General features: G+C 45.5%; 1 protein-coding gene across 10 annotated transcripts in view; it reads right to left on the bottom strand.

Annotated features, from left to right (window-relative positions):
• Positions 1-244: 244 nt before the first annotated feature.
• NOL4 (nucleolar protein 4) overlaps positions 245-8,495 on the bottom strand; it is a 235,342-nt gene continuing 227,091 nt past the window's right edge. For all 10 annotated transcript variants that reach the window (XM_039912519.1, XM_029068854.2, XM_029068853.2 and 7 more), the window contains one exon: positions 245-2,185. In XM_039912519.1, coding sequence (XP_039768453.1) covers positions 1,992-2,185 — 194 coding nt within the window. In that variant the 3' untranslated portion in view covers positions 245-1,991. The remainder of the gene's footprint in view (positions 2,186-8,495) is intronic.

Genomic DNA, 8,495 nt, shown 5'->3' with positions numbered 1-8,495 from the left:
CAAAAACCACAGTACTACTAGTAATTCTTCTATTGTGCTCTCCCGAGCACTTAGTTGCAGTGCTCTGCACATAATAAGCGCTCAATAAATACCAATGATGATGATGATGATAATGATCTGGGACGGTGCCCCAACTGAATTTCCTGGCTAGTTTTGGAAATGGGGTTTGAGATCTGGGTGGTAATTTAAAGGTAGTTTGCGTTATTATTAAGCACTTCTTTGTGCGCATATATGTTCCACCATCAAGAGTGTGAACACAGAAATCTGTTTATTTAACCAAACAAAACAGAGGAAATGATACCAGCCCTCAATTTTTTTTTTGAATTATTTCCATCTGTGAGCCTTGTGCCCACAGTTTAGAGATGTGTGTGTATCTCCGTATCTCCAAAATATTCATATTTCAATAGGTTTATCACATTTATATTCACCAACAGTATCACAAAAGTTCTTTTTCCAGTTTTTACAGAACTGTAAGCAACAGGAAATCTAGAAACACTAGAGAAAAAAAGCAGAGCAATGTCCACAGTTACAAGAAAAAGTGCACATTACTTGGTCACGATCACAGTCATTACTTGAAAAACTATATGTAACAAGTAGATATAAAATAGCATCGATGCCTTAAACTCATTGTCAAAAACTGAATTCCATGAAATAAGGCAAATGCAGGAATGCACAAGGAACTCTGTTATCCAACAAAAGCTAAACAACGGAACAGATAGTACAGGAAGCACAAACTAAGGTACTTCTCTCTAGATACTTAAAAATAGCCTTGCCTTAGTGCACAAAGAAAACACCATTTATGTGGAGCCAACAATAGAAAGTAAGAAAGAGGGACAGAAGGGGGTGGGAAGGATGAGAGGTGAGAGTTCAGTGTCAGTTGAAGCTGCGTCGACTGCCCCGTTTTCTGTTTTCTTTTTCCACCGTTCTGAACTAAGCCTATGCATTCTCCATCTCCAACTGGGGCGAGGAAACCATCTTTTCTGAAGACAAAGAAAACCGAACAGTAAACTACACACAAAGAGTGCAAATTTTCAGATTGTCACTTGCAACCTCCTGACATTCAGTCATCTACGTCCGATCGCTACCAGAGGGACTTGAACGAAACGGCAGCAGCAATCGTGAGGTGAGCAGCTAGAAGGAACCAAGGTGTGAAGGAGTGTAAGGATAGGTCATTTTAAAAATGAAAAATACCACTGGATTATGATATCGGCACTGAAGCTGCAAGGCTGAATGGGGTGGCTTTGAGAGGGGCTCGAGTGCAGGAGATGCAGCCTTCTTTCGGAAGTAGTTCCCGACGTGACGATTTTCAGAAACATGTGAGAGGGTTTTCCAGCATCGAGTGTTATTTTTGTAGAAAGAAATTTGGAGACAAGAGCAGGAGAGAGGAGTGGGGCAGGGGGACTTGTAATAGCTTCTCAAAACAGTTTTTTTTTCAGGACCAGTGAAAAAGTTTCCAAAGTAAAAATGAACCATTTTGAATGAAAAAAAAGTTCGTCTTTCTTTATAAAAATTACTTTTTTTTTTTTTTAAAATACAAGATCCTTTTCATTGTTGATGTATCCTGTAGTAACAGGAAATCAGGCAACGGCTTGCCCTATACTGCAGCTTTCGGTCCAGTGAGTCGGGAGCAGAGTCCACTGATATTGCACTTGGATCTTGAACCAGTTGTGTTTTACAGTACCTTCTTGTTTCTGCCACTTGTCAGGACGAGTTGATCTACAGCCACTTTTTGATATTTACGCTGCCACGTTGAACGAAAAGCAATATGCTGGACACGTTAAAGGACCTCGGAATTATCGGAGGTCAGAGTTCGCTTGAAGCACCTGAACACATCACTTTATGGATTGAGAACGGTGTGGCGTTGTGGTGATCCGGTAACTCTCCTAAGAGACGGTGCGGCAACCTGAAGTGTCTGCCCTGGGAAATAAAGATGGCGTGAGTGGAAACTCCGAGATGAGACCGGGAGAGCGTCACCGTCAGGGTCTCGCGACTCAGTTCTGCTGCAGAATGAGGTTTTCGAGTTCGTCTGCGGAACGCAGTAAGAAGGCGGCCGATTCTCGGTAGCCGGCCACCAGCTGGCGCACGGCGTTGATCTCGGTGGGGCTGAGCTGGGGCCTGGAGCTGGTGCTGCTGGCTGCCCCGGAGCTGGGGGCTAACTGCCTCTTCATGCTCAGGTCAGTGGGCCCTATGGAGAACAATCACAAGAGCGGCAATGAACGAGACTGGCTTTTCAAGGGGAGAAACTCGGCCCGGGCCCAACGGGTGTCGACATCCTGCACCGTTGAGGAAGGAGGGAGCGACGATGGCGCCGCGGGCGGGGATGCCTGCCTGAGTCAAACCGGGGGCGTCGGGACCGGGCCCGGGCGGGGGGCAGGGCTCAGCCCCCTACCTTCCCACCGGCCTTCCCGGCTCGGCGGCGGCGAAATCCTTCCTGCCCCGCAACCCACCTTGCCAGCCGGAAGACAATAGAGGCCAGAGGAAGTTCTCCGCCGAGCGGGGTAACTTGAATTGGATGCTTTTGGTCAGCGGCTCCATCTCGAGACGGAGAGTAAATGCAGCTTTTCATTTACATAGCCACCTATCTTCCAGCCTGTCTGGGATGCAATTATCAAATCTGCAGCATGAAGTAAAAGGGAAACTAATTTGAACACCGGGGGGATTGCGATATTGCTACCAATATAACTGACTGACATTAGGACCTCAGGCCTCTTAAGGTTTGTGTTGATGGCGAAAGCTTTTACTGCTTTTTTTATGGGATTTGTTAAGCAATTCCAATGGGGCAGGCACTGTACTGAGCACTGGGGTAGATACAAGCTAATCAGGTGGCTCACAGTATTAATCCCCGTTTTACAGTTGAGGTGACTGAGGTAAGGAGAAGTGAAGTGCCTTGGCCAAAGTCACACAGCAGACAAGTGGCGGAGCCGGGATTAGAGCCCAGGTTCTGCTGCCTCCCAGGCCTGTACTCTATCCACTAGACCACGCTGCTTCTCCCAGGCACGGTGTAACTTCAGGAGACTGCATCGCTTCGGCCGCTGTAGAGTGACAACTGGCCTAGGTAATTTTCTTCCAGCTGACCTCCCCGTACCCCAAAGCCTGTGGAAAGGAACTCACTGGACCAGCTGGTACCCTAAGGGGGTAGGGGTCATTCCTGCCACTGGATCAGGGCAGAACCAGGACTGGAACTGAAGCCCCCCGCCTCCAACCTCAGGTTTCATCCCGCTTTCAAACCACTCCAGTCTCGACCGCCTCCCCCACTCCCTCTCCGTGCCCCCCTCCGACCTGGGGCTGCACGTGACCCTGCCGTTTACAGAAGATGGACGTCGACAGGCCTGGGCGTCCCAGAGAGATGTCAACAAGTCAAGTCTCCAGCTCTTGGAACAAAGAAGACGTGGATCATCAAGTCAGTCACAAACACCGGTGGCCTGGGAGAGACCACTAAGTCACATCTTCTATCGACTGAGCCAGTTCTCCAACAGAGGTAGGCCGCTGACATATCAGAGGATGTGCTTTGGAGGAACCCTCTTTCATTTTTAGGTTTTTACCTTGACTCCCATTCCTGTCACTGCCAAAAGCAGAAAAGCATACACAGAATATACGGCGTGGCAGAACCGATCTCCGTCAGCAAGGAAGACTGATTGGATTTTTCTTCCTAGGCACCTGCTCTTGTTGCCCTGCCTTCACCTTGTTTTGGTCCCATACAACAAAGCTTCAGTAGCAACAAAATATTAAATCAATCAACCAGTACTGATCAGGAAATACATGGACTCAGAGGCCAGGATTGAGAATGAGTCCTAGGATTTTTTTTTTAATGGTACTTGTTAAGCACTTATATGTGTCAGGTACTGAACTAACTGCTGGCGTAGTAACTGTGGTATTTGTTAAGCGCTTACTGGGTGCCAGGCACTGTAGTAAGCACTGGAGTGGATACCAGCAAATCAGGCTGGATACAGTCCCTGTCCCACATGGGGCTTTACACTCTTAATCCCCATTTTACAGATGAGGTAACTGAGGCCCAGAGAAGTTAAGTGGCTTGCCTAAGGTCACACAGCAGATGTGTGACGGAGGAGGGATGAGAGCTCACATCCTTCTGACTCCCAGTCCCATGCTCTATCCACTAAGCCACGTTGCTCCTCTTAATGCTTGTATCTTCTAGACTGAAAGATAGTTGTGGGCAGTGCATTTGCCTACCACCTGTTATATTATACTCTCCCAACTGCTCAGTACACTGCTCTGCAAGCAGTAAGCGGTCAATAAATACCACTGATCGACTTATTGAGTGCCTCCTCTGTGTAGAACACTAAACTAAGCCCTTGGGGCAATATATTGGAAGTAGCAGGCATGATCCCTGCCCTCAAGGAGTTTATAATCTAGCTGGAGAGGCAGACATTAAGACCACAGACCTGAAGGATGTGATTGAGTACAAAGATATGTGCTGAACTACCCTGGAGAATAGTGTCTAAAGACCCGCCAGCAACCTCTAACCAGAAGCAGCTTGCCACAGTCATCAGTGCATCTGCCTCTACGGTGACCGAAACCAATAAGGACAGAGAAAGAGCCTTATAAGAAACTGGAGAGATTCAACCCAACAGCACCGATGTCTGATGAGTGTGCAGTGAAGCTGAAACATGCAGAAAGAATCATAAGATAGCCTCTGACTGAAAAATTTGAGAGTAATGGCTTACTCCTGCTCGGTGACTGTTCCAAATATCATCTCAGAAGTCAATACTATTTTTCATTTAACAGTAGAGAAAGACATCTTGTAGGCACCCAAGAATCAAGGAGGGGGAGTAAATTATTTTTCTAATGGTGAATGCTGAAAGAAGGTCATATTGTCGCTGGACTGATCACTGCCTGGATGTTCCAAACTTCACTGAGAAGGACGGGGCTGGCCTAGTGGATAGAGTTTGGGCCTGGGACGTGGAAGGACCTGGGTTCTAAACCCAGCTCTGCCACTTGTCTGTTGGATGACTTTTGGCACACCGCTTAGCTTCTCTGTGCCTCAGGTCCGTCATCTGTAAAATGGGAATTAAGACTGTGAGCCCTGTTTGGAACAGGGACTGTATCCCACCTGATTATCTTGCAAATACCCCAGCACTTAGAACAGTGTCTGGCACATAGCTTTAAAATATCCCAATAATTATTATTATTATTATTGTTTTTCCTTAACAATTAAGGATACATGGTGTATCACAATGTTGCATCCCTGATAGCTTTGCTTAACATGGTGTATCACAATGTTGCATCCCTGATAGCTAAATATCAAACTCATGAAGAACCGAATAGAGTGTCAAGCATGACCTGACATCACTGAAGCAGTCCTTTTAGAACGAGAAATCTTACCTGCCTCTACCAGGCAGCCTCTACCACTGATGTTTCCAGAAGAAAGCACCATTACTTGTTGGCTGAGAGTAAGTCCAAAATTGAGGAGCTTCGAGGAGCAAACAAGCCATATGTCAGCAACTCCTTGGGGGTCCTCTAACTCCCACAACATTGCCGTTGAAGTCTACGTCACAGGATGCAAACAAGCTCATTGTGGGCAGGGGATGTGTCCGTTGTATTGTTATCATACTCTCCCAAGCACTTAGTACAGTGCTCTATAAATGCAATTGATTGACAAGCTCTGAAGTATGCATAACGAGTGGAGGGAGGTTCAGGCTGAGAGAATCCAGGGTTCTGCAGACCAAAACTAACCCAAAGACACCCATGTGTTCCCCAAGAGTGGACAAGGTGGATACAAACACGCACAGCCCCTCTGAAGGACAGAGAAGGCACTAACCTCATCTGTGAAAAAGAAGGAATCTCAGGTGCTCTGCACCCAGTAAGTACTCACTGATACCACTGTTGATCGATTAAAGAAACATTCACAACACTTCTATAATTTCCCTAAAATGCCTGATGTGCAAAAGCCCAGTTTGCCAACATGCAAAGTTTCCACTAGAGCCGTGAAGGATGGCTCAGCTGACATCTACAAACAGGGTGGAATCCTGCTGCTCAGTTGCCTTCATGGGCTCTTCATCATTTAGCTTCTCCCAACTCTGCGGTATTGTACTTTCCCAAGCGTTCAGTTCGGTGCATATGGTGAGTACTTAATAAATACCACTGATGGATTTAGAACACAGAAATTCCACAGACACTATCATCATTTTCCGGGAGAGAGGGAAGAGACAGCTACAGAAATCTTTGTGGGATCTCACTGTTTTCTATTCCTGGCAGGGTTCGTCGGAACACCGTCACCCTCTGCCCTACCATAACTGCATTGAGACTTGGGACCTCAGAGCACAGCAGAGCAGAGCTGACAGGGCCTCGTCTCCCCCGTGAACACTGATGGGCCTCACTGCCAGAAGCTTTAGCTTGGAACGTGAGTGGGACGCTCCCTCCATGTCATCTCTCTATACGGTCAGAAACCAGTGTGGCCTAGCAGAAAGAGTATAGGACTGGGGACTGGTCAGAAGACCCAGGTATTACTCCTAGCACCTTGACTTGCCTTACTGTGTGACTTGGAGCAACTAACTCAACTTTTCTGGGCTTCAGTTGCCTCATCTGTAAAAGAGATGAGTGATCTGTTCAACTGAAATCTCTTAGATGGTGAACTTCACATGGAACAGGAATTATGTCCAATCTGTTGACCTTGTATCTGCCTCAGCAGCACTTAAGACAGTGCTTGGCATATAGTTAGGGTTTATGAAATATCATTATTACTAGGAATAATGACCTCTTGTGTTATAGCCTTATTCTTCTGACTTTCATTTTTCAAATTTATAGATTTTTGCCATGGATGTGGTCAGAATTCCAGAACTTGACCATCCAACCGCTCATCATTCAATATAGTATTTAAGTACTTACTCTTTGTGGAGCAAAGTGCTTGGGAGAGTACAATAAGTGATATACTATAAAGTAATGTTCCCCATTCTTAATAAGGATATCATTTTCAAGTTCTTTCCTCCATCTCTTGTTAACCAAATCTTAAAAGCTGGTTTGCCCAACTTTATTTTTCTTGGTTCAATTTCTTAGACCTCTGTCAAAGTATCCAACTTTGTTCTGTCCATTCCCTCTTCACCTATTCCTTTTTATCCCTTGATTATCTCTGCCCTTCCCATCTCCTTCAAGACAAGTATGTTCTGGATTGAGAGCTTATGGGAATCTTGCCTCTCCTCCACTCACAAAGTCCTAAACCCACTTTCTCATAGTTTCCCCGCAGGCTTTACTTGAGCCTCTTTGGGGTGTTTTCCTTCTCTTCACCTTTACTGTCCTAATTATACCTCCAGCATTCTCTCAGATTGGTGACATTTTTCTCACAGAATTTCCTTACTTTGGTCCCTTTTGAAGATATAGGTAGTTCTTCAGTAATGTCAAGGCTGTATTCCCAAAGCAAACTTACATTTACTCATCTTGACCGAACCCACAGGTGTGTGCAAAACCGTTCTTCTGACGAACAGCACATCACTCTGTATTCGGGCATATGTGTAACTGAAAAAACAGACCAAAACCTAATTCCTCAACAATATTCAACAAGTGGAGAGAAAAACTGTCAGTATCTCAGCTTGCTTATGGTTTTGATATAAATTACAGCAGCACCTCTTGATCCATTTACCTCATGCTTTTTTTTTCTGTGAGAAGGAGTTCATCCTCCAAATACTTCTCCCAAATGTCATATTGACCTCACTGCCTCTAGTCTCCCTTTCCAATTCAAAGACTACTCCTCTGACTGTATCATTTTTCTGAAACATATTCTGTGCAGGCTTCCCCAATCTTCTAAAACTTTCAGTGGTTGTCAATTCCTCTCCAGCATGTAGAATGGGGTCTAGTAAAATGAGCGTGGGACAGGCCTGAGAGTCAGAGGACCTAGGTTCTAATCCCAGCTCTTCCACTTGTTTGCTGTGTGACCTTGGGCAGGCCACTTAATTTCTCAGTACTTCAGTTTTCTCATCCATACCATGGGGATTAAATCCAACTCCTTCCTTCTCAGACTGAGCCAGGTCTTTGTCCAACACGATTTTCTTGCATCTATCACAGTGCTTAGGAGAGTGTTGGCACATAGTAAGCATTTAACAAGTATCATATTTATTGTAATCAAACAAAAACTCCTGACCACTGGCTTTACAGCACTGTCAGCTCTCTCCCGGCTCATCCTCTCCCTTCTCCCCCTACACTCAGTTCCTGCTTCAGCCTGTTCACTGTACCTTGTTCTCATCTCTTTGGTTGTAGACTATCTGTTCATCCTCCCTTTTTCACGTCTGGCAGTCCACAATTCTCCCCTTCTTCGAAACCCTTCTGCAAACACAGATCTTCCAGGAGTCCTTCTGGGATTAACTTTTTATCTCCCTGCCTTACTTCTCTCCCATCAGTTTTAGTGTCATTTGAGTAATCATCCTCCCATAACACTTATCTTTATATTCAGTCACCAGCATTTAGTGGGCACTTAACTCTTCTAGTTTTAGTAGAAGGGCACATAACTTCCTCCTATCTAAAATTTAATGTCTCTCTCCCCCAGTTGA

The sequence above is a fragment of the Ornithorhynchus anatinus genome, chromosome 7 (assembly GCF_004115215.2).
Source record: "Ornithorhynchus anatinus isolate Pmale09 chromosome 7, mOrnAna1.pri.v4, whole genome shotgun sequence".
Taxonomy (NCBI): Eukaryota; Metazoa; Chordata; class Mammalia; order Monotremata; family Ornithorhynchidae; genus Ornithorhynchus; species Ornithorhynchus anatinus.
Note: the sequence above shows the minus strand (reverse complement) of the source record. Positions and strands in the feature narration are given on the sequence as shown.